General features: G+C 42.6%; 1 protein-coding gene across 1 annotated transcript in view; it reads right to left on the bottom strand.

The window, feature by feature from the left end:
• Positions 1–1,205: 1,205 nt before the first annotated feature.
• The window catches only part of CACUL1 (CDK2 associated cullin domain 1), a 51,006-nt gene continuing 27,767 nt past the window's right edge, over positions 1,206–24,444 (bottom strand). The window contains exons 5-9 of the mRNA XM_054382345.1: positions 23,389–23,491; positions 10,112–10,201; positions 7,763–7,901; positions 3,760–3,803; positions 1,206–1,695 (exon numbers count right to left, since the gene is read on the bottom strand). Of these exons, the coding sequence (XP_054238320.1) occupies positions 1,655–1,695; positions 3,760–3,803; positions 7,763–7,901; positions 10,112–10,201; positions 23,389–23,491 (417 nt within the window). The 3' untranslated portion in view covers positions 1,206–1,654. The remainder of the gene's footprint in view (positions 1,696–3,759; positions 3,804–7,762; positions 7,902–10,111; positions 10,202–23,388; positions 23,492–24,444) is intronic.

The following is a 24,444-nucleotide window of genomic DNA, read 5'->3' as shown; positions in this document are numbered from 1 at the left end:
AAACACTAATACATATGAAAAATAAAAGGGGACAGACTTCCAAGTCACTATTAGCGAAGGTGAAAGGATAAACTTTTCTTCCTTCCTCCCTCCTTAAATTCACCTCCCATTAACGCAAGAGAAAAGTGCAGCTTTGCAGCATGGTTTGTTCACATCAAGTTTCTCCTCAAGAACACGTTTTGCAGTTAACCAAACATGGTCTGTAAAGTTGCAAAGTGCACAAGCTGAAGGCACAGAGTACAAAACATGTAGGAAAACAGATTTCAAAAGACCAAGTAATAAAAAAAAGAAAAAGGGAAGGAAAAGAGGGAAGGAAGGAGAAAAAGAGGGAAGGAAGGAGAAAAAGAGGGAAGGAAGGAGAAAAAGAGGGAAGGAAGGAGAAAAAGAGGGAAGGAAGGAGAAAAAGAGGGAAGGAAGGAGAAAAAGAGGGAAGGAAGGAGAAAAAGAGGGAAGGAAGGAGAAAAAGAGGGAAGGAAGGAGAAAAAGAGGGAAGGAAGGAGAAAAAGAGGGAAGGAAGGAGAAAAAGAGGGAAGGAAGGAGAAAAAGAGGGAAGGAAGGAGAAAAAGAGGGAAGGAAGGAGAAAAAGAGGGAAGGAAGGAGAAAAAGAGGGAAGGAAGGAGAAAAAGAGGGAAGGAAGGAGAAAAAGAGGGAAGGAAGGAGAAAAAGAGGGAAGGAAGGAGAAAAAGAGGGAAGGAAGGAGAAAAAGAGGGAAGGAAGGAGAAAAAGAGGGAAGGAAGGAGAAAAAGAGGGAAGGAAGGAGAAAAAGAGGGAAGGAAGGAGAAAAAGAGGGAAGGAAGGAGAAAAAGAGGGAAGGAAGGAGAAAAAGAGGGAAGGAAGGAGAAAAAGAGGGAAGGAAGGAGAAAAAGAGGGAAGGAAGGAGAAAAAGAGGGAAGGAAGGAGAAAAAGAGGGAAGGAAGGAGAAAAAGAGGGAAGGAAGGAGAAAAAGAGGGAAGGAAGGAGAAAAAGAGGGAAGGAAGGAGAAAAAGAGCAAGAGGAAGAGGAAGAGGAAAAAATAGAAAAGAGAAAAAAGAAGCAAACCCCAAAAAAAGAAGAAAGAAAAAAACCTCAACAACCGGAATTGAAAACTCCCTGACAGAAGATACATTTCTATGGGACCAACTCTTAAGAGGTGACCATTTTTCAACTAACAAAGAAAATACTGCAAAATAATGAGAAACTTTATTCTTTTAAAGTAAAGGCTCCAGAAAATACCTCGAAGTTTCAAAACTAATACACCGCCGTGTTAACTAGTTTTAAGAATGTCCTTAATTTTAAGAAAAAAAGAGTGCAAAAAGGATTCTTCCATTCTAATGCTTTTGGAAGCTGCTGATTTGGGCTGCCCTGTTCTTCCCACTTTGAAAGGATTTGTTTGTTTGCTTTTCAAGGTGCATTCCTCACACACACAAATAAAATAAAACAAATCAAAGAGCGTTTAACTTGATAGGTTAGACCAAGGAATCATTGTCTTTCAAAGTCACCCCAACTGTAGCAGCAACTGACATTATAGAAAAGAAGAAAAGTCCAAAACTCTTCTTTGAGGCAGAGTTCGTGTCAGAGCTTCAGTATCAGCTGTTGCCAAAGGAGGCTCCGGATACTGCCTGTGCTCCTCCAGTGTCTGTTCTGGCTAGAAATAGAAGCTGATGCAGTGTGTTCACTATCTGTAACCCCTGGAGCTTGCACAAGCTGATGAGCCATCTGAAATCACAGAAAAAAAAACTTCACCAAAATTCTCTCACATTAAACTTCCACCTTTGCCCCCCCACCCCCCTTCTCCCAAGCACCCTGTGGTAGTTTTAGGCTGTGCCTAGAAAAATTTTTCCCAGATCTTGAACAGAAAGTGGTAGAATGCAAATAAATCACTATTGGATGTAAAAGGGAAAATAAAGATAAGGTCTAAATAATCCCTTTGGCCTGGGATCTTACATGGAGTTAGCTGTGTGCACTAACTTTCTCTCTTTTCAGCTCCTTCACTCTGACAGATACTAGCTGGCTTTTGCATAGCTGTTGCTGACCTTGCTTTGGATAAGTACTAACAAACCACTCTCTGCTCTTTCTCTTGTCCTGTGTGCAGGGGGAAGGAAGTGAACAGGGAGAGGGAAGCTGTTGGTAGTCCCCTGGTTTAGTGCAGGGGGTGGTCTTGTGTTTATAAATTGTACATATATGTAAATATTGTGTGTTTTGTACATATTCATTGCATTTCATGTTTTAGATTGTAGTTTTGCTTGTAAATAGAGCTTCATTTGCTTTCCAACTGGGGGGGCAATTTTTTGTTGGGGGGAATTTGAACCAACCCACCACACACCCAAACCCCAGCACTGCCCGCAGGAGCTGATACACCATGGAAGTGTCCATCCCTTCACCTCAAGGTGTTCACCATAAAACAGGAGGACAGTTTATGGCAGCAAATAAAGCAGGCAAGCTTTAAAGTGGAAAGAAGAGGAGGGAATTTGGTGGAAAGAATGCAATAGGATGAACTGAAGTTAATAACAGAACCAGGACAGATACTATTCCCCAGTCACTGAAGCTATTTGATGGCAATCAGGACCTTGCACCTCTATCCTAACCTAGAACGCATAGAACTAGATTATCTCCCAGCCAAGTAACCATTCAGCACAGAAGATGGGACCTTGGAGTGAGTGCACCTGAAGCAGAGCAACCAACTGAGAACAGAGATATCATTCCTCCAGCTTTCCCTATTAGATACTGGGGGAAATGATGGGAGTAAAGAATCTCACACTTCAACATGCAGCAAAAGACTTCATCCCTAAATGAAGAGAACTCCCCTGCTGCATGACTCACAGTTGTAGACAAGTACTGCCTTTAGTATCTCCACACAGGTGGATCCCAGGTTCTACTAGGGAGGTAACTGCAGGTTCCAAGCTGAAAAGCAAGTCCCCTTCAAACTCTCCATTCTGTCAACAGACAGAAACATGCATCACCAGCAGGTGATTTGTATCAGAGGTGGACTGGGTCATCATTTCACTGCCTCTTACAGGCAGTAAGAAAGATCTGGACATGCTGGAATGTGTCCAAAGAAGGGCCATGAGGACGGTCAGAGGGCTGGAGCTGGAAACACACTGAGAGAGTTAGGGTTGTTCAGTCTGGAGAGGAGAAGGCTCCAAGGAAACCTTCTTGTGGCATTCCAGTATCTGAAGTGGGGGCTACAAGAAAGCTGGGGAGGGACTTTTTAGGGTGTCAGGGAGTGACAGGACTGGGAGAAATGGAGCAAAACTAGAAATGGGTAGATTCAGATTGGATGTTAGGAAGAAATTCTTCATCATGAGGGTGGTGAGACACTGGAACAGGTTGCCCAGGAAGGCGGTGGAAGCCTCATCCCTGGATGTTTTTAAGGCCAGGTTGGATGTGGCTCTGAGCAACCTGATGTAGTGTGAGGTGTCCCTGCCCATGGCAGGGGGAGTTGGAACTGGCTGATCCTTGAGGTCCCTTCCAGCCCTAACAATTCTATGATTCTGTAATATTGACCAAGCAGCAACTTGGGACAACTACATTCTTTTTTCTGAAGACCTTAGCTTCCACTTAGATGAAGGGAAAGTATCCTGCCCTCAGTAGCTGGGATATGTTACTGTCTTACAGTTAGCCAGGCTCTAGATGCAGTTCACTATTTCTTTGAATGGTAAAGGCTACACTGGCAGACAGCTAGCTATGTGTGGAGATGCAGCCTCTGACACCTCAGCATCCCTGAGAAGCCAGAAGCCCACCTAACTCCCCAAGGATGGGATGGGTTAGATGCATACTTACTGTATGTTAACTCTTCTCCAGCTCTCTTGCGTGACTGGTCACCTCTAGAGGAGAAAAAGAAAAAAGGAGAAAGAAAGATATTTTATGATTCTCTGAACTAATTTAAGATGCTCCTGCTCATTGTAGGAGGGTTGGACTGGATGAGTTTTAAAGATCCCTTCCAACCCAAAACATTCTATGACTTTTTTTCTGTAAATGAAAAGCAATAGTGAAATATCATAGCACAGGCATCAACTTTCACAGAGTTCAGAAACCAAATGCAAGCATGCTAGCAAGAACATGATTGCAGGATTCTTCATTTAATAAAGTAGAGATGGAAGCTGTATTATATAGATTGAATTAGCTCATCCTTTTGTCAAACACACCAGCTTTTATCTTACAGGATCCTTTTTACACAAAATTAAGATGAGAAAAACTCTTCATGTGCAGTGTGGTCTTCAGTCATGCATAAAATTGTTTGCTTTAATCCAAGCTCCTCAATCAAAGTTTAGATCAATAGATGCAGTTCCATAACAAGGTATTTCTCATTACATGGTAAAACAGGCTCCAAGCAAGTTTGAGCTGACAGAACTCCCTCCAGATTTAAATAGCTGAAGTTCTATGAACACTAGTTGGCATCACTGATCCTGAAAACTCAAATTCCCATCTATTTGCATCCTTCCCCCCCCAGCTCCCTTTTATTCCTGTGCACACAAACCCTTAAATCTGGAGAATGTGGCTGCTTCACACGTTTCTGGTGATGACAGGTGTCCTGGGTAGAGGTAGAACAGAACTAATCCTGTTCAGTGATTGTAAGTTTTCAGCTCAGTCTCTGCTGTGTGACAGCATTTTCTGAAGTCAACAGGATGCTCTCACTGGCAGCATCTGCTTCCAGCAGCACCAATGCTGCTGTGCATGGTTACTGCAAAGGGCTGGGCTGCAGAAAGGCTCCTGCTTGTATCTGCTGCTATGGAGACCTAGGTCACTGCTAAATCTTGTGTGTCACCTCTGGGTTGCAGAAAGTAAAAGGCCACACCTGGAGGGAGAAGGGGACAGGAAAAGGGACACTAAACTGGCCAACAAGGGATTCCATCTCCTGGACATCATATTCAGTATGAAGCTGAGGGATTGTGAGGGTCAAGCCTCTGTTTCATTGGCCAGTGTCTGAGGAAGACTGTCAATTCTGCCTTCAATCCCAATCCATCCATTCCTGAAGAATCCAGTTCCAGAATCCAGCTCTTGAATCTACTTCCCACCTGCTGCAGAGTTCAGTCTGGGACTGCCCCAGTGCCTGTCCACAGCAACAGTGGTGAGAGGGACATCACTGCCATGAGGGGGGTTGGGTTGGAGGTTGGTTTTGTATCTGTTTGTCTGTATTGCATTGTATTAGTAATCTCATTAGAAGTGTTCTAGCTTTCTTTTCCAGCACAGGTCTCTTGCTTCCTCCCTTGCTCTTCCCCTGTGTGAAGGGAGAGGGGTTAATGGAGAGCAGCTGTCATTTGTCTAGTGGCCAGCCCAGCCCTGACCCTTGATGCTATGCTATTCATGCTGTTAGATAAGGAAGAGAGATTGCAATATGTTGTCAGCACAGTAGGTGTAATTTCACATTTATCTGCTGGAAGGTGGTAGAAATTGAAGGGTTTTTTCCTATTCATATGAAGTGTTCCTCCCTGAAACCACTCTTCAGGTGATGGACCTGCTGTGTATGCCTTGATTAAGGTCTTTCACAAGTGAAATAGTGCCAGGCAACTGGCTTGTGTTCCCATTTTCTGCAACAACCGTATTTAAGAGTGCTGATAAGCTGACTATTTTCAACTAGAATCTGTCATGTCATTAATGCACCTCACTGTGCTATGTTCCTCATGGCTGCTGTTGTAGGAAATGCAGCAGCTGAGCCCTCACCATTTTCTGGCACAATTAGAGAACTTCATACTAACCCAGAAGAGAACAGAACACTGCTTGGTAAAAGAGAAAAACAACCCTCTTGTACATATAAATATACACATCTGTGTGCAGGAATATACCTCAGAACAATCCTGAACACTTACCAATAAATATAAGCTATGCTCATGGCACAGGAAGAAGCATATTAGATCTTGAAATACATTTCCAGGCAGCATGCATTGCAAGTACCCACTGTGAAATGCCACACAGCAAATACATTACCTACACTTCAGTCTTCTTTTACCTGTGTCCTTTTAAACAGTGACAGACTTCACACTTTATATAACCTCCATGCTTACCAGCCTGCACTCACCCCCCAACAGCACAGCCATATAAAATATACTGTGCAAAACACATTCATCAGACACTAAATGACAACAATCAGTTGCTCCACTGCAAAGTTTTGCTCAGTGTTTTTATTTAGGGAATTGAAGGAAAGCTAAACAAGAAACAGCAGCTGCACAAAAGCACAGGCTAAGGTGGACCTGTTTTCCAAAGCCACAAGGCATACAAACATTCCTCAGATGTCCAGAGGATCCCATCCTATAGAAAGCCAAAAGGAAGAGGAACTCGTAGAAATTAGACTCCGCAAACAGTACATGACACTGAAACCTTTTACTTGGGTCTTCCTTGTAGGACTCTCCTCAACCTCTACATCTTTTGTCTTCACACAGAACAGAAAATTTCCCATGGATTTGCATTTTTCCAGTGCTAGAGAATTTCTTTTCTGCATAAGACAGGAGTTTGAGCATCTCACCAAGTGCTGCTAACAAGAGAGCACCACAGAACCATCCAGCCTCAGCATGAGTCAGTATCCTTCCTACTACCCTTCCTAGCCTTCTACACAGTTTCCTTCTCAGAGTACCAGCCAAACCCTTTCTTATTTTCAGGTACTTAAGGGAAAACCTTTTTGAAACCAATTGTGTTTGTGGATATGGTCTGTTACTACTTGGAGCTTCATGTTTAATTCTCTATGAAGTGTAAAGCTAGTGAAATGCAGCTGTAAGCAGACCTATTATAAGCCCCCCACAGAACTGGTAGGATTGGAAGTTAGGCAAAATTAAAATGTTCCTTTTTTGTTGTTGTTGTTGATTTTTTCTGTGCCCTTGACAGCATTATAGACCTACTCAGTTTGAAAGTGAACTGAAAAGAAAAATATCTATTATGGCTTTGTTTTTATTCTCTTCAAACTCATGCAAAATCCTTTTCCTCACAGAAATCCTTACGAGGACTTGTGTGCATTTGGGTCAGTAGTAGAGTTCCACAGCTTGCTAGCTTACCAGGCTTTGAAGAGAGATTACCTTCAAGGAAAACTACTTGAAGAAATCCAGGAACACATCTAACACTGAACATAACACACATCTAGTGAGTGTTCAATCTACAGGACCAGATTCTCATTGTTGCACAGGTAACAAGAAAGTTGAAGACCTAGTCTCTTTCTGTAGAAAGAAATTTCCCAAGATCAGAGCTCAATGGCTTCCCCAGTCTGATCCTGGTTTGTCAGAGTACTGCAAAAGCAGTAGTGCAAGCACCATGCTTCTGTCTAGGTAGTTAAAGAGAAGGGCACAGCCCAGCTTGAGCATTACAAGTTGAGCATTTTCCACTGCCTCTTTTGCTTCTTGTTCCTCCTGCCCCAAACACTCAAAAGGGAAATGCCTATTTTAAAATAAATATCTTGACTGTGTCTGAAAGTGGAATAAGGGGAAGCTCTCAAGTGACACTTTCAAAAGCTTCATGAGAAAGGATCAGCTTATAGACAATAAATGGCCAAACTAAAGGCTGAAAGGCTAAATAAAAGCATGACCCTGCCTTTGAAGTACTATCAAAATAGAGGGAGGCATGTGCCATAATGCAGTTCTGTCATGAAAATATACCAAGATTCTGATCATTGACTTCTTGGTACCATCTGCAGGGCTGGTGATGTGCAAAATGTGCAGAAAATAAGTCCATGTTTCAAGGTACTGAGTTGTGAAGGTGCTTTATTAACTCTCAAATGCTTTCTCCAATATTTTTCAGGTGTATCCATTTTTACCATTTCAGCACTGTCCAGCACAATTACAGCTGAAGACTAAATTATTACCTAGTAAATCCATTCTGCATAAGCTCTCTTTGAAGCTTCTGATCTTGAGCAGCATATTCCTGAAGCTCAGATTCCACAGCAGGGGGTAGAATATTTGGGATGAATTTAGAAAATAAAGCTGGTGCCATCTGTACCCATTCTGTAGGAAAAGGGAAATCAATAATGAAGCACATGGAAGAGATGTTTTGTGAACATTCTACTCCTAGACAAAGGTAACTTTTCTCTATTTTAAATACAATTTAGGATCTTGATTATTTTCCTATTTTTATTTTAAACAATCACCCAAAATAAAATCCCCACAAAACAATCCCCCAAACTCCACAGAAACCAAGTAGGACAAATAATCAAGACTGTTAAAATCAGATGTTTGCAATGTTGATAATGGAATTACTATTTTATTTTGGTCATCAACCTCAACACTGAATTGAAATTCAGTTCTTGCTGCATCTCACAGGGCCTGCTGAGTCTCTGGACACTCTCAGGGACAGGCACTGATGATCAGTAAATTCACCTTGATAATCAGATCGTTCGTAACACTTCAGGAAGCACATTCACAAAAATCTCCACTCCCCTTCCTTCTAGAAAGCCCAGCAGCATCACACCACACAGCCCTGCTTCTCCAGCCCCCATTGTCAAATGAACTGATCCAGTTCTTCCCCTGACCTTCTCAAGCTCTCAGGAACACTCTTTAATGTTCATTATACCATTTTAAGCAGTACTAGTTCAGCTTCAGGATAGAAATGTGATTTAATTTCACTACACAGAACATTGCCTTGCAATGCAATACAGTTTACCTTAAAGCTGCTTTGAGGCTGATTGTAAGAAACAGAAGGCTGAGCAAAGAATGAAAACTGGGTTTATAGCAACTGTGGAAAAAGTTCTGAGAAAAAGAACTACTCCTCAAGCATTTCTGAAGCCAGACTTTCCAAAGGTTGCAGCAGTTACCTTAAACTTCATCTCTGCAGTTGGAAGGAAGGGATGCTTTCAAGTGTATTCAGCACAGCACATCATGAGCTTTGGTCCAGTCCAGACCTGTGGTTGCTTGGCCCATGCTAAGCTCTGACAGTCTTGAATCAGCAAACTCACTACAGAGTCATTACTAGTGGGGAGGTAGTTTAAACAAGTACTTTACTTGTCATAGTCACAGAACCATTTAGGTTGGAAAAGACCTTTAAGATCAGCTCTAACCATAAACCCAACACTGCCTAGTCCATCACTAAAATCATGTCCACATCTACATGTCTTAAATAACTCCAGAGATGGTGGTGACTCCACCACCTCCTTTGGCAGCCTGTTCAAAAGCTTGACAACCCTTTCAGTGAAGAAATTCTTTCCCAGTGTCTACCTCTGGCATGATTCGAGGCCATGTCCTCTTGCCTTTTACCTGGGAGAAGAGACTGACACCTCCCTACAGCCTCCCTTCAGGAGGAATAGTTTAGTGTGGTGGGTTGAAAATTCCCCCCCAACATTAACTTTGCCAGACCAGCTCAACCGGAAGCAAATGGAAGCTCTATTTACAAGCAAAACTACCACATTCAGCTAAGCTCCTCCTTCTGCCTCCAGAGTAGAGGGTAGGGTTGGATTGATTTTTGGAGGTGTTCTTTGGTTGGATTGATTTTTGGATGTGGGTAGGTGGGTTTTTTTGGTTGGTTTCCTTTCTGTTTAGTTTGGGGATTTTTTTCTTTTTTGATTGGTTGGGTTGTGGGTTTTTTTTTTGGAGGGGGAGAGGTGAGGGTTTTTTGGTTGGTTGATTGGGCAGTTTGTTTGGTTTGGGTTTTTGGGGGGTCGGGGGTTTTTTTGTTGTTCGGTTTGTTGAGGGTTTTTTGCTGGGGCTTTTTTTGGGAGGGGGAAAATAAAGAGGTGAGGGATTTTTGGTTGGTGGGGGTTCTGTTTGGCTTGGATTTTTTGGCGGACTGGGGTTTTTTTGGTTTGTTGAGGGGTTTTATTTGGTTGGTGCTTTTTTTTGGGGGGGAAGGTATAGAGGTGAGGGATTTGGGGTTGTTTGGGGGGGTTGTTTGGTTTGAGTTTTTTGGGGGTTGGGGGTTTTGTGTTGTTTGGTTTGTTGAGGTTTTCTTTTTTTTGGTTGGGTTTGAGTTTTGGTTTGGTTTTATGTTTTTGTGGGTTTTTTTTTTTTTTTGCTTGTTTTACTGAATTCGGCATTCAAGTGGTACCTTGTGGAGGCCAGAGAAATGAGCAACAAGAAGAACGAGAACTTCTGCACTGCAGAACTAAACTTTAAGATTTGTTTGCCAAATATGTATTAGAGAGCAAGTGCAGAGGCATTGAGGAGAACTTAATCCCAAGCAGAGCACGAGAGAGCCCTAGAAAGCCTTTTTTTTTCCCCTTTACCTGGTCGTAGTGTATAGAGGCCTTTCACAATATTTGCCATGGTCGAAGGAGTAATTTGAAACGGTGTTGACTGAGCTTCCAAAAGTAAAGCTGGAACAAAATTCAGAGAGTTAGACATTTCTCCAAGAAAGAAATACAGGCTCTGCCACATCTATTTTTGCATCAAGGAAATACAGTAGTTGTGCTTTTTTTCTTGTTGTTATTGGTTATTTGAAGTCCTCATAAAGGAAACAGCCAGTTATTGGATTGCAACTTAATTCACAAGAAGAATAAAACTTCACCTTTAAATAGAAGTATTCTGCTCAAATTATGAATAATGAAAAGGTGAAATAACTTGCTTTTCAGGCATTTTCAGAGTGGTACAGGAGCTCTAAGGAAAAGAAAAATAATCAAGCAAGCAATGGCTCTATGGACTCAGATGCAGAGCTGAAGAAAATTTATTTCTAGAACCACTCTCACACTATGCACAACATCTGGAGATGGAATCACAGAATGGTCTGGGTTGGAACGGACCTCCAAAGCTCACCTAGTCCAACCTCCTCTGCAGCCAGCAGGGACATCCTCAACTAGATCAGGTTGCCCAGAGCCCTGTTGAGCCTCACCTTGAATATTTCCAGGGAAGGGGCCTCAACCCTGGGCAACCTGTTCCAGTGGTCCACTACCCTCATGGTGCAGATCTTGTTCATGATATCCAATCCAAAGCTACCCTTCTCTAATTTGAAGCCACTGCCCCTTGTCCTGTCACTACAGGTCTTTGCAAACAGTCTTCTCTGCAGCCTTCTTGTAGCCCCCTTCAGGTACTGGCAGGCTGCTGTTAGGTCTCCCTGGAGCCTCCTCTTCTCAAGGCTGAACACCCTCAGCTCCCTCAGCCTGTCCTTGTAGCAGAAGCGCTCCAACCCCCTGATCATTTTCATGGCCTCCTCTGGCAATGCTCCATCAGGTCCTGTAGCATGCTGCCCATAAAACTAACACCAGTTCTAAAGTCTATGGATTAAGTACAAGTAGTGTAAAAAAAAAAAAAAAAAACCAAACAAATAAAGTAAACATCAAATAAAAGTTGTTTGTTCTTTTAAACACAAGTGAGTAGCTCTATGTCATTTTTGGTCTCTCCCATGATAAACATTGCAATGACTGCATCTTCCTCTTGTGGAAAAACCTGGCAACAGCAGATTTACTGCTGATATTACAACAGCCAGGCCCTTAGCCTGCCTTGCACTTACCTGGGGTTTGTACAGCCACCTGAACAACAGAAACAAGCAAACAGAAAACATCAGGAAGCTTTAAACCAACTGCTGCTTTTCAGTTTTTATGCCTCTACAAAGGAGTTGAGCAATACACACACACACACTCTCCTTTCTGCACCCACTATGTAGAGGAGACAAGCCTACCTACAGGGTGTATCTCCTGTGCTTGCATTTTAGAGGCTCTGGGTTTTAAACTTCCAAGCTTCTCCAGTTCTGCCTTCTGCATCTGCCACTTTAGGACTGACCATAGGATGAAAACATCTTTAGTTGCATGTTCTTCTCTTTATGGAACTGTTTAAGGGGCTCATATAATAGGCAGATTAAAAAGGACAGTATTTTTCCTAAGCTTTGTGTAATCAAAGAGGTTGCATTTAACTGTTACAGATTAACTTCTTTTAAGGTTGGTTTTTTTTTTTTTTTGAGAAAAGTGCTCACTCCTTTCAGCTGAAGCCCTGAATGGGTGAGAGTCTGATTTGTTTTGTAATGACATATTCACAGCCTCTTTCCTAACGATTTTTTTTCAAATAGACTTTTAGCAGCCAGGAAAGCTGCAAATGGTAGAAAGGGAATAATGCTTTACAATGGAAGATGTGCAGACAGTAAAGCACAATCCATCCAATGTGTGAATTAGAATCATAGAATTGTCAGGGGTTGGAAGGGACCTCAAGGATCAGCCAGTTCCAACCCCCCTGCCATGGCCAGGGACACCTCACACTACAGCAGGTTGCTCACAGCCACATCCAGCCTGGCTGCAAAAACCTCCAAGGATGAGGCTTCCACCACCTCCATGGGCAACCTCTTCCAGTGTCTCACCACCCTTGTGAGGAAGAATTTCTTCCTAACATCCAATCTGAATCTACTCATTTCTTGGTTTGCTCCATTGCCCCAGGCCTATCACTCCTTGACACCCTAAAAAGTCCCTCCCCAGCTTTCTTGTAGCCCCCTTCAGATACTGGAAGGCCACAAGAAGGTCTCCTCAGAGCCTTCTCTTCTCCAGACTGCACAACCCCAACTCTCTCAGTCTGTCTCCATAGCAGAGCAGCTCCAGTCCTCTGCTCATCCTCATGGCCCTTCTCTGGACACCTTCCAGCACATCCAGATCCTTCCTGTAACAGAGACTCCAGGACTGGATGCAGTACTCCAGGTGGTGTCTCCCAGAGTGGAGCACAGTTTAGATTGCAGCTACTTCAGCATAGCCTTCACCAAGAGATTTGTAGTGTCCAGAGAATTCTACATTTGTTCCTTATACAGAGACACCAAATTATATTCCAGAGCTATGTATAACAAATTATTTAAACCAGAACAAGCCTAAAAATTAATACTGCCTTAAAGACCATGAAGCCAGGAGCTAAAAACCACCTGGACATTTTAATGGATGTTAAGTGTTTCAAATTAACAAGTTAAGAAGTATTTCAAATAAATTAGCATCTTGATTTTATTCCTGGTAAACTGAAAACTGTGTTATCCAGTAGTACCCAAGTTACAACTAGCAAAAGCAATTGAAAAATATCTCAGAAGCTACTTCATGTAATGCAATAAGGCAAATGAGCAGCCACTTGTTTCTGGGGATTATTAACCATCATTGGAAGAAGATTGAGTAAAGTCAGTGGAAGAATTCACCTAGAGATCAATCTTACAGAAAGATCTTGACTTCATCACTTGATTGTAGCTTCAGAAAGTGTATTTATTACCTTACCTTTGTTTCTGCAACTGTCTACACCACATGCTATAATGCAAACTTACATCAGCCCTGACTGACAGTCAGCAAAAGAATAATGTCCAGAGAAGGGCAAAGAGGCTCATGAAGGGCCTGGAGCACATGCCCTCCAAGGAGCAGCTGAGGGAGCTGGGGGTGGTCAGTCTGGAGGAGGCTGCTCTCTACAAGTACCTGAAGAGAGGTTGGAGAGAGAAGGGGCCCAGCCTCTTCTCCTTGATGACAAGCAACAGGACCAGGGGAAATGGTTACAAGCTGCACCAGGGGAAATTCAGGCCAGATATTAGGAAATATTTCTTCACTGAAAGGGTTCTCAAACGTTGGAATGGTCTGCCCAGGGCAGTGGTGGAGTCACATCCTCCCTGAGGGTGTTTAGGCAGCATGTGGGGCTGGTGCTTAGGGATATGGTTTAGTGTTGAACCTTCAGTGCTGGATCAAAGGCTGGACTGGATGAGCTTGGAGGTCTCTGCCAACCAGATATATTCTGTGATTCTTTGTTAAATCATACTGCATGAACTAATCCAGTCTACAGCTTTTCCAAAAGCTAGATATTGGTACCTGAAGAACAAACAGTACTGCTGTAAGAGATGGAGATTGATTTTCAGAATGCTTTCTCTAAAAATGAACAAAGCTCTTTGGATAGATCCAGAAGAAACTCAATGCAGGTTTACAAAGATATCAACACAGATGATGTAGAACTTCACACAAATTTATCTTCAGGTTTGCAATGAAACCTACTACTTAAGAGTTATTTAAGAAACAGAAGTATCTGCCAGACACGTTGAAGTTACTGCTGTTGTCATGTTACAATCTTACAAAAGGCCTCTAAATATTAAGGCTCTGACTCCTCCATTATTAGCTTAATTAATGAGACACAACAACACAGATGTTGCACAGGCTCCTAACTACTGCCAGAAGCTCCACCTGTGGCATTTTCAAAGACAGAGCAGGGTGAGGCAGAACAAAACTAACTCTCAGATGAATGACACAGGGGTAATGACAACTATGATACTATCTGACCACCTCCACAGTGTTTATGAACTAATATTGCCTTTTACAGACTAAGTAACCAATATGCAAAGAGGTTAATTTAACCTGAAAATAGTCTTGAAAATAACTCAGAGCAGAATCAAAGAGCTGTGTGGGTTCCTAGGATTAAATGCTTTAATTGCAGGGAAAGGCAAAATGCTTTGAAATATTGTTGGACCAAGGTAAAACACAATACCCAAAATAGCCTCAGGATTTTTCTGAGGAGAAGGGGATGAAGAACCACCTTGGAGCAAGTGAGGCAGGAACCTGCAGCACATCAGGTAACTGAGTTCCATTACTACACAGTAACACAGTCCCTCAGTGAAGGTTTAAGCTACTTCTTAACTACAGTGAGTATCACAGAATCACAGAATGTTAGGGGCTGGAAGGGACCTCGAGAGCTCATCCAGTCCAACCCCCCTGCCAGAGCAGGATCACCTAGAGCAGGGCACACAGGAACACAGCCAGGCAGGTCCTGAGTATCTCCAGAAAAGGAGACTCCACAACCCCCCTGGGCAGCCTGTTCCAGGGTTCTGTCACCCTCACAGTGAAATAATCTCTTCTCCTGTTTCCATGGAACTTCCTATGCCTCAGCTTCCACCACTGCCCCTTGTGCTGTCATTGGGCATCACCCAGCAGAGCCTGGCTCCAGCCTCTTGGCACTCACCCTGCACATCTTTATCAACAGCAATGAGGTCACCTCTCAGGCTCCTCCTCTCCAAGCTACAGAGCCTCAGCTCCCTCAGTCTCTCCTCATAAGGAAGATGTTCCACTCCCCTAATTATTTTTGTGGCTCTGCACTGGACTCTTTCAAGCAGTTCCCTGAGGTCCTTCTTGAACTGAGGGCCCCAGAACTGGACACAATATTCCAGATGATGTCTCACCAGGGCAGAATAGAGAGGGAGGAGAACCTCTCTCCACCTACTAACCACAGCCCTTCTCATCCACCCCAGGATGCCATTGGCCTTCTTGGCCACAAGAGCACATTGCTGGCTCATGGTCACCCTCCCATCCACCAGGACCCCCAGGTCCTTTTCCCCTTCACTGCTCTCCAGCAGTCCCCAACCTATGCTGACCCATGGGGCTTTTCTTTCCCAGGGGCAAGGAGCAAGTACTTGGGGCAGTTGATAACTTATAAGTTCAAACTCATTCATAACTTGAGATTCACTTGCAAAAAAAGAAGAGCTAGCTATTCTAAAGATTTTTTTTTTAATTTGTTTTCCTATCCTTCAACATCCCTCTCAAAATAGATTTCTTTTGCTTGGCAAAGATGTCATTTCTCTGGCAGAAGAGTGAAACACAAGTGTGTTACCACAAAAGATTGTTTCCTCCCTTTGAAGTAATTTAACAGAATAAGCCATTTTAACAAATCATCCATAAGTATGGCTTAGGCAGATGTATTCACAGCTGTAATTTTTCAATGTACTTACAAAATTAAAGGGTATTCACATTAAAAGCAACTCCAAGAGTTTCTACAACTAAGGTGTTAGTCAGCTTTTGCTCTCCAGTCTTCATCAGTAGCAGAACTGATGCTCACTTAGTGAAACTACAAAGCAAACCAAATGTATTCTGGAGATCTTTATCCCATTGTATAAACTCTGCTCTTTGGTAGTCAGCTCTGATATGTGTGCACCATTGATTTTATTTAGCAGACTAACAGCTTTGAAAAGAGAACTTGATTGCTTTCCCAACTGGGAGAGAGAGGGATGGCACAGCAGTAAGGATGGAGCTACCACCAGTGCATGGCCCAAACAAGCTTCAACAGCACCAGCTCATCCAGCAGTTCTGCCCCTCAGGAATATCATCAGTTCTCATGCAGTCAAACCTGTTCTGTAATAAATTACCTTTCTCTCAGCTCAATTGTATCAGCTCCATCTGACCACACACAGAATTGTCAGGGTTGGAAGGGACCTCAAAGATCATCTAGTTCCAACCCCCCTGCCATGGGCAGGAACACTCTCTACTAGACCAGGCTTGCCCAGGGCCACATCCAACCTGGCCTTAAAAACCTCCAGGGATGAGGCTTCCACCACGTCCCTGGGCAACCTGCTCCAGTGTCTCACCACCCTCATGCTGAAGAGTTTCTTCCTAATGTCTAATCTTAATCTCCCCTCCTCTAGCTTGGATCCATTCCCCCCAGTCCTATCACTCCCTGACACCCTAAGAAGTCCCTCCCCAGCCTTCTCGTAGCCCCCTTCAGATACTGGAAGGCCACAAGAAGATCTCAGAGCCTTCTCCAAACTGAACAACCCCAACTCCCTCAGTCTGACTTCATAGGAGAGGTGCTCCAGCCCTCTGCTCATCCTCATGGCCCTTGTCTGGACATGTTCCAGCATGGCCAGATCTTTCTGCTTCACTGTGATAACACCAGATTCATCTTGAACATGGTTCCTGTATAACCTCCTTATTTCCAAATGCAGTCCAGTGCAAAGCATTTGGCTGAATCCTACAAGCCAACTGCAACTAAAGGAGGGAACTGCCACAGGTGGTGTCCCCAAGATGTGGCTGTAGGATTTGGTGGTTGTTGTTTTAGGATAAGGTTTTTCGGGGGAGGTTTTTTGTTTGTTGTGTTTGGTATATTTGTTTTATTTTCTTTCTTTGTTTTCTTAAGGGTTTTGTTGTTTTTTTTTTCCTTCCTTTTTTTTTTTTCCACTTTCCTTTTTTACCTGATGTCTATTTCATTGTTAAATTGACTGATGAAGTTTGGTCATATTTTAATTTTGTCAGCACTTTAACCCAGGTACAATTTGTACAAGTTCACTACTGATCTTGAACTTCAAAAGCCTTTTGCATCAAAGCCCAATTTCCCTCTGGCTTAACTCCCACATTTTACAGTTACATCAAACTCTTTGTGACTCTGCATTTATTTTCTTTTAAACAGAACTCAAATTCCTAGCAAGTAAAAGTCCTCAAAAGTTTGATAAATTCAAGTGTAGGTTAAAAAAAAAAAAACAACAAAACACACAACACATTTTAAGTCATGCTTATTACTAAGCATTTGCCACTAGGCAATGAAGCTACAGACTGCTTCTGAAATATCCATTACACAGCCCAAAAGCTTTATTAAGTATCTAATAAAAATGCTACAAAATAATTCCAAGCCTTAATGACATGGAAAATATTCAGTGTTGTAAGAAGCATAAATACAAAAACCAAAGCTATAAATAGAGACATAACAGACTTTTGGACCTCTGTAACTGGAAAAATCAGATGATCTTTTCATATTTATGATGGTTTATTGAAATGGGAATATTATTCCTATTTCTTTGTCAAGGAGTCAGATTAAACAGGACAGTCATTATTTGAGACTGTTTTCCAGTTAGAAAACCAAACTGCCTCACTTCAAGGTGCTGCAACAATCAACATGGAACAAGAAAGATAAGAAACATTCCTGCAACTTTTTAATACAACTCAGCTCATGGATGAGAAGTTCAGTTCAGGGACAAAACCTGTCTGTAGATTAAACGTTATTTAAAGATTGAGTTCATTCTGCAACAGGTGGGAGCAGTACTGTTCCCAGGATGGGTACAAGGCAATTACTTAGCCCTGTTAAATCACAGCTACCACTTCAATATTAGCAGTATCACCTCTGCCTGGTGAGTGTGCCTGGAAATTCCTGGTTACTCCAGCAGACCTGCAGAACACACAGGGTGTAGGAAAGATGAACACCTATAAAATCTATCCCGTACAGCCCTTGAGAGGTTAGCAGCACTTACTGAGGTCTAAGAACAGGCACAGAATCACAGAATGGTTTGGGTTAGAAGGGACCTTTAAAAGTCATCTAGTCCAATACCCCTGTAATAAGAATGGACAAGAGAGATCTGGACATGCTGGAAGGTATCCAGAGAAGGGCCATGAGGATGATCAGAGGACTGGAGCTCCTCTGCTATGGAGACAGACTGAGAGAGTTGGGGCTGTTCAGTGTGGAGAAGAGAAGGCTCCAAGGAGACCTTCTTGTGGCCTCCCAGTATCTGAAGGGGGCTACAAGAAAGCTGGGGAGGGACTTTTTAGGATGTCAAGGAGTGATAGGACTGGGGGGAATGGAGCAAAAATAGAAATAAGTAGATTCAGATTGGATGTTAAGAAGAAATTCTTCACCATGAAGGGGGTGAGACACTGGAACACGCTGCCCAAGGAGCTGGTAGAAGTCTCATCCCTGGAGGTGTTTAAGGCCAGGCTGGATGAGGCTCTGGCCAGCCTGATGTAGTGTGAGGTGTCCCTGCCCATGACAGGGGGGTTGGAACTGGATGATCCTTGTGGTCCCTTCCAACCCTGACAATTCTATAATCTTTAACTCCATCAGGCTGCTCAAAGCCTCATTCAACCTAAGCTTGAGTTTTTCCAAGGATGGGGCAGCTACCACCTCTCTGGGCAACCTGTAACAGTATTTTACCACCCTCATTATAAAAAAAAAATTCTTCCTTCTACCTAGTCTAAATCTCCCCTCTTTCAGTTTAAAACCATTTAAAAAAATAACAACAAAAAAAAAAAAATCCCTGCAAAGCTGGATCTGACCCAGCTCCATAGAGAGCCAGTTCTGGAGCAGAAAAGATGCAACCCCAAAGGGAAGGGTTTGGTGCCCCAGGGCTGACGGTGGTGTTACCACATCAACATGTCAGTTCAGGAACTTGAAGGAGGAGGATTATCCTGCAACAGCAGAGGCCCAGCACGCTCCCCACATGATGGACAAGAAATGGAACATACTGCTGTTGCTTTTCACTATCAGCTATTTCTGTCTACACACTTGCAATGGACACAGGGAAGAAGGAAAAAGCTTTTTTTAAATGTTTAGAATGGGAATTTGAAGAGCAGGTAATAGGATTAAACTAATTTTCCTATGCAGAACAAGCTAGGAATTGATTAAACACTGAACAGATTCATGATTTTGTGGATGCACAAGGAAAATATCTTTTAACAAAGGACTTGATAATAAATGCATTCCTTCCCCATATCTCAAAAGGGACCCTTTGTGCTATAGACCACTCCTGCCCCCCACAACATTTGCTATCCAAAGTTTGTATTTCAACAGCTTTATAACTGGGGAGCAAAGTAAGTTTTTAAAGAAGACATCTATAACAAAAAAATAAAATCACCCCATTTTAGTCTGGTACAAACACACTGGAATCAATCAGTATTTTCCCCTAGTGCTCTGCTACTTTGCTTCATTTTTACCGCCCTCAAGAAAGAATCTTCTAATTTCATTTGACCTATGCAGACATGTAGGCTGATGCTGAAGATAGAGTATGGTCACACCCACAGGCAAGTAATTTAGTGGTCTTCTGGTTTGTGAAGTGAGAAACAACCTGCACAGCTTTACTCTGTCATCTTCATAAAGTTTTCTCATATGGCACTCTCTAAGGAAAGAAAGTAAACCAAGCAACATCCAATAAATCACAGAAGAAAATGGCCTTAGGAATCAAATGAGACAATTTACCAACACTGCTTCTGCTATCAGAGTGGTGATGAGGAAAGGGAAGAACAAAGGACAGTGATTCCAAATGCCATATTAATGCTTTAGTTGAGGTTAGAAATGTGCTTTTGAAGCAGATTCACTGATCATCCCCACTTACTGCTCCTTGGTCCATGTGACAGAGCTGCCTCAGAGCACATTAACTTCATTCCTTCAGGGCAAGATTAAACCAGATGTGCTCAAGCTACCAAGGGGCATTATGTCCACAGGGCAGAGGGCTGGAACACTTCTGCTACAAGGACAGGCTCAGGGAGCTGGGGTTGCTCAGCCTGGAGAAGAGAAGGCTCCAGGGAGACCTAATACCAGCTTGAAGGGAGCCTACAAGAAGGCTGGAGTGGCACTGCTTACAAAGGCCTGCAATGGCAGGATGAGGGGCAATGGTTTGAAATTAGAGAAGAGGAGATTTAGAGTGGATGTTAGGAACAAGTTCTTTACCATGAGGTGGCAGAACACTGGAACAGGTTGCCCTGGGAGGAAAGTTGAGGCCTCATCCCCAGAGATATTCAAGGTCCCAGGCCCAACAAGGCTATGGGCAACCTGATCTAGTGGAGGATGTCCCTGCTCACTCCAGGGGGGTTGGACTGGATGACCTTTGGATGCTCCTTCCAACCCAAACCATTCTATGATTCTGTATAACCATTTTCAGTTCTTGTTGCTTTTTTTCACAGTACTGAGTTGTGGAGAACATCATCAACCCTCCCAGAGAAGGACTCCAGCCTAGCATTCACCTTCCTTTCTTTAGTTTCTGGAAAGAGAAGGGGGATAATTGCAAAGTCTTGCAGCTGGAAACAAAGTGGTCTGTCCAGCAAGTAGAAACAACAGTAGGCTGTTAAAAAAAACAGTAGGCTGTTAACAGCTTTTCTCTTTTGTTGGATTCAAAAGCAAGCTTGTTTTGGGCACTAAACTGCCAATATCCAGAGAAAGAAGAGCAAACTTAATTGCATTACCATTGAAGTTTGCCTACTGCAATTACCACAAGGAGAGTGTTTCAGAAGCTGCTATTCACTTTCAGCACTGAAGACAGTGAAAATTTGCAGTAATTGCCATTCTCCTAGACACAGGAACAAACAGGCAAGATGTTTCCAGGGCACTGAGACTACAGTCCAGGAAACCCAATTCTAACCAACTAGAAAGGATAGTGGCTGCCTAAGAAGGGAAAATCCATAGTGCTGAATTTTACTGCTTAAAGTTGTCTCATGCAGGACTCCAGCAGGAACAAAGGCAACATTCTCCACCATTCCCTCCCTACTCACAAGAGAGTATTATTTGCATTCTCCCTCCCCCCCCCACTTCTGAAGCTTCTTGTAAATAAGATGCTGTATCTCTGCTTGTTACATTCAGTTAAGTAGCTCAGCACACAGCATCTTCTCCCAAGCCATTTCATACAGCTCTCTTATCAGCCAGAGACAGATTTGGCTTTGAAAAGAGAAAAAGAGAAATCAGGTTCTATTTACTTAGTTCAAATGTATCCACTGTAAGTTGAAGAACATTGACTTGAAAAACATGTGAGTGTAAAAGTGTTTCACAAACACAACTGCCTTCATGGACCTGTGTATTACAGGATTTTTTTCAGGTATTTAACTGTTCCAAAGTGCTCTAGATAGCAGAGCTTTTGTTTTAAAATAATTTTGTCTATAAAAAAAGAAAAAAACAACCAAATTGGTGATTGTGCAAAACTTATCCAAGTAAAGTTCAGCTGGGTGATGAATTCACAGCTTAATCATGACTTTCTGCAATGCCATTTACCAGGGGTTCATTTTGCATCCCCCTGCCTTCAACCATAGCACCAGGGACTAAGGCCAAGTCAACCAGTGGGAGGTTGAGCTAGATCAAACACTAACACAGATATGTCTTTTCTAACTGTTTTTTTTTCCCCTTGCCTTTTGATATGGAGAAGGAATTTTCTTAAATCAAATGAATCCGAAACACTTACAGTCCTTCCTGAACCCAACTTCAAATAGAACTGCCAGCTTCCAGGCCCTGATGGAACGACAAGATACAACAAACAAAAAGCTCTTCATATGAGAAAACAGAGCAACAAATTTCAAGAGCAAAACCAGATGCTATTCTTGTCCTCTGTATCTAGATCCCAAACTGATTAGACTGGATTTGTTTTAGAGGGAAGACATCCTTCTTCTCACTGAAATGGCAGCTGCAGCATCTCTAAACCAACAGCCTCAAGATTCCATTTCTCTACAGAAACCACAACCTCACTCATTTCCTAAGCATGCTGACTCAAAACCTTATTTCCCCCCGCTTTGCTGGAAAGAAAAGGGCATCACTACCCAAATAAGAGCCAAGAGGGAAATATACTCAACTCCAACCACCCATTACTTGGTTTCCATTGAAGCAATCACTGTCTGTATGCTAAGAGAAAGAGGAGAGGAGCAGCTGAATGAAAACAGAAATACTACACCAGGTCTGAGTCACAGAAAGTAGTACATCAGGCTAGACACTGACCTGACCATGGGGTACAGGAACTACCCAGTTGCACAAAACACTTCCATTTCCAGTTCTCTCAGCATGCTGGTCAAGTATTCACTACACAGCAAACTTTTCCAGTTTGAACTCCAAGTCTAGTTATCTCTGCCTTTGCTAGCTGCCTTCTAAAGGCCAGAAGCAAACACACTCTGATGGTGGCAGGTTGCAAGCAAACTCAGTGGTTCACCACAAGAGTCTAACCCACCACAGCACTAAATAGGAGGCACATCACTTGAAGTATACTCTATTTGCATTAAATCCAGCAGCTTAACAGAGAAACTGCTGTCAGCATCATGCAGTTCACTAACTAGCAGGGAATACTTGAGTACATCATGAAATTAAAGAATGTCAGTGTAAGCACAGGACAGTAAAACATTCATTAGCTCATGAACACAAGTCAAAAGGAAATTACAGAATGTTAGAGGTTGGAAGGGACCTCCAGAGATCATCCAGTCCAATGCCCCTGCCAAAGCACGATCACCTAGGATAGTCCACACAGGAATGCATCCAGGTGGGGTTTGAAAGTCTCCAGAGAAGGAGACTCCACAACCCCCCTGGGCAGCCTGTTCCAGGGCTCTGTCATCCTCACTGTAAAGAAGTTTCTCCTCATGTTGAGGTGAAACCCTCTATGTTCAAGTTTGTATCCACTGTTCCTTGACTTATTACTGCACACCACTGAAAAGATCTTGGCCCCCTCCACTTGACATCCACCGCTCAGCTATTGATAGACATTGATCAGATCCCCTCTCAGTCTTCTCTTCTCCAGACTAAACAGCCCCAGGGCTCTCAGTCTCTCTTCACAGGGAGATGCTCAAGTCCCCTAAGCATCCTCCTGGCTCTCTGTTGGATTCTCTCCAGCAGGTCTCTGTCTCTCTTGAATTGGGGAGCCCCAAACTGGACACAGGATTGCAGGTGTGCTCTCACCAGGGCACAGTAGAGGAGGCAAAGAACCTCCCTAGACCTGCTGGACACATTTTTCTTGATGCACCCCAGCATCCCATTGCCTCTCTTGGCCACAAAGGCACATTGCTGTCCCGTGCAGAACTTGCTGTCCACCAGGACTCCAAGGTCTTTCTCCATGGAGCTGCTCTGCAGCAGGGCAGCCTCTAACACACACCAGTTCCCCTAGCTTCTCAGGACTACCACGACTTCATCCAAAGTTGTATTTCTGACAAAAGTAAGTTGAAGTGTGTCACATTCACTCATATGGATGCCTTAAAAAGGAATCTGTGTTTAAGCTCACTAATCATTTGCCACTTTCTGCCTGCTTGCTGTGGATTTTTGCAACCTCTGACCGCCCTGCTCCCATTGCCAGAATAATTCCGGAGGTTTTACTTACGCATTAGGTTGTAAATGTGCTTTTCTGCAACATGTTCCGTAAACAGCTTTATAAGGTCATCTTTTAAGTCTCTGTTTAGCTTGGTTTCTATGTAAAATTTATTCTGGAAAATAAGACAGAAGTTTCAGTTTGTTTCCCACAACAGCAAATAAAGAATACATCTTCTCTTTTTTTTTTCCTGGATAAAAACAGTATGAAACGTAAAAGCTGTAGACTACCTGACCTGTAAATTACTTCCTTGGTGACTCTATGTATAGTAAATAGAACATTCCTGTACAACAACAGCAAAAAAAGTATTTAAAATTAAGAATTAATTTAGCACTATTGGTAACAAAGATCCTCATATGCAGACATGTTGTTTGGGGATTTTTTTCTTACTGTCTTTACAGCTACATCTCCATTCTGATCCAGACTGGGGAGTTTGTAGAAAAGAAAAGAAAACACACTTCACTTGAGAACTTTATAAATGCTCCAACACCAAAGTAAGACTGGACATCATAATTAAAGCAACAAAAACATTTCCCCAATGTTTAAAACTGATTAAGCCACTAAAATAGGTATTTTACAAGAGTAATTGATCAATACAGCAATCCACATCTGTGGCTCATCGATAATCTCAGAGGGTAACTCCCCAGAATTAATCAATTGTGGATGTGCTATACACCTATCTATACAAACCTGAACTACAGGAACATTTTTAGGATTCAATTGTCTTGACCCACTCAGCATTAACAATAAAATCACCTCTTTAGTCCTCAAAGGAAATTCTACTTATGAGTTCCTTAAGGGCCTCTATACCTGATATAGTATTCAGTGTTATTTCTTAATTCACAGCCTGCAGTTAATAGTAAGATTTCTTGTCAGTATTTTATTTATAGGTGGGTTTTAAATGCTGGGGGAAAACACAACAGAACAGAAAAAGCAATAATTGTCTCAAAATAAATCTCTTGTTGTTACAACACTAATATGGGAATGGAACCATCTGGACAACTTGTGTAGAAGACTTAAACAGATGCTGTAACAGAAAATGCATTTAATCAAAAATAACAAACTGGA

Source organism: Indicator indicator, chromosome 7, assembly GCF_027791375.1.
Source record: "Indicator indicator isolate 239-I01 chromosome 7, UM_Iind_1.1, whole genome shotgun sequence".
Lineage (NCBI taxonomy): Eukaryota > Metazoa > Chordata > Aves > Piciformes > Indicatoridae > Indicator > Indicator indicator.
The sequence above is the reverse complement of the archived record's forward strand: the minus strand, read 5'-3'. Positions and strand labels throughout refer to the sequence as shown.